Source organism: Numida meleagris, unplaced genomic scaffold (genome assembly GCF_002078875.1).
Source record: "Numida meleagris isolate 19003 breed g44 Domestic line unplaced genomic scaffold, NumMel1.0 unplaced_Scaffold244, whole genome shotgun sequence".
Taxonomy (NCBI): Eukaryota; Metazoa; Chordata; class Aves; order Galliformes; family Numididae; genus Numida; species Numida meleagris.
The window spans coordinates 270,575-271,565 of NW_018364243.1; the positions used below are offsets into that span (position 1 = coordinate 270,575).

The following is a 991-nucleotide window of genomic DNA, read 5'->3' on the forward strand; positions in this document are numbered from 1 at the left end:
CCCTCTGTCCCCCCCCCGCACCGCAGCTCCTCGCGCCGCCGGTTGATGAGCTCCTCCTCGAGGCGGTGCAGACACGTCCCCTCCGATTTGATCTTCTCGAAGTGCAGCTTCACCTCCTCGCGCCACTCTGCCTGCAGAACCGGGCACTGGAATGTACTGGGATATACTGGGTATGGCCACCTGAGCACTGGGATGTACTGGGAATGGATTCCCCCAGCTGCAGGCAACGGAGACCCCAGCACCAGCCCCCCGCAGCCCCTGGGATGTGAACTGTGGGGTTTGGGGGTCCCCGGGTGCCCCAGGTGGTACTGGGGGTGGTGGGCGTCCCCATGGAGCTGTGGGTCAGGTACCTGGGATTTGAAGTAGGTCTCCTGTGGGGTGGAGAGGACGTCGGCGGAGGCGATGTCGAGGTGCAGCAGGATCTGCCGGAAGGACGGCCGGTTCCGGGGCTTGCTGTTCCTGGGGGGCAGCACGGCGCTGGGGGGCTTTTGGGGACCACGGGTGGGGAACGGTGCCCGACACCACGGCGTACCCATGGGGACATCCCACAAACGAGGGGACACCCAGGGCGGAGCGTCCCTGTGACGGGGTTCCCCACGTTGGGGTGACAGTGGGAGGTCTCTCGTGGGGGTCCCTAAGGTGGGGGGGTCCATGGTGGAGTCCCCTGTGGTAGGATCCCCCCCTTGGGTGTTCTCACGGGGTGCCACTGCACAGCATGCCCATGGGGTGGCCCTATGGCATGTCCCTATCGTGCGCCCCATGGGGCGTCCCCACTCTGTGTGCCCATGTCCCACGGGGGTGCATCCCAGCCGTGTCCCCCCCCGGGTGCACTCACCAGCACTGCCGCAGCAGCACCTTGAAGCCGTCGGGGCAGCCGGAGGGGACGGGCAGGTGGAGGCTGTTGCTGCCCACCCCCCAGATGATGGCCGAGGAGTCCACGTCCTTGTAGGGGATCTCTCCCGTCAGCAGCTCCCACAGCACCACCCCGAAG

The 991-nt window shown here is 67.0% G+C and overlaps 1 protein-coding gene across 1 annotated transcript in view; it reads right to left on the bottom strand.

The window, feature by feature from the left end:
* MAP3K12 (mitogen-activated protein kinase kinase kinase 12) overlaps nucleotides 1–991 on the bottom strand; it is an 11,719-nt gene that overhangs the window by 6,192 nt on the left and 4,536 nt on the right. The window contains exons 5-7 of the mRNA XM_021382432.1: nucleotides 836–991; nucleotides 351–459; nucleotides 20–131 (exon numbers count right to left, since the gene is read on the bottom strand). The exon at nucleotides 836–991 is cut by the window's right edge and continues 1 nt beyond it. Of these exons, the coding sequence (XP_021238107.1) occupies nucleotides 20–131; nucleotides 351–459; nucleotides 836–991 (377 nt within the window). The remainder of the gene's footprint in view (nucleotides 1–19; nucleotides 132–350; nucleotides 460–835) is intronic.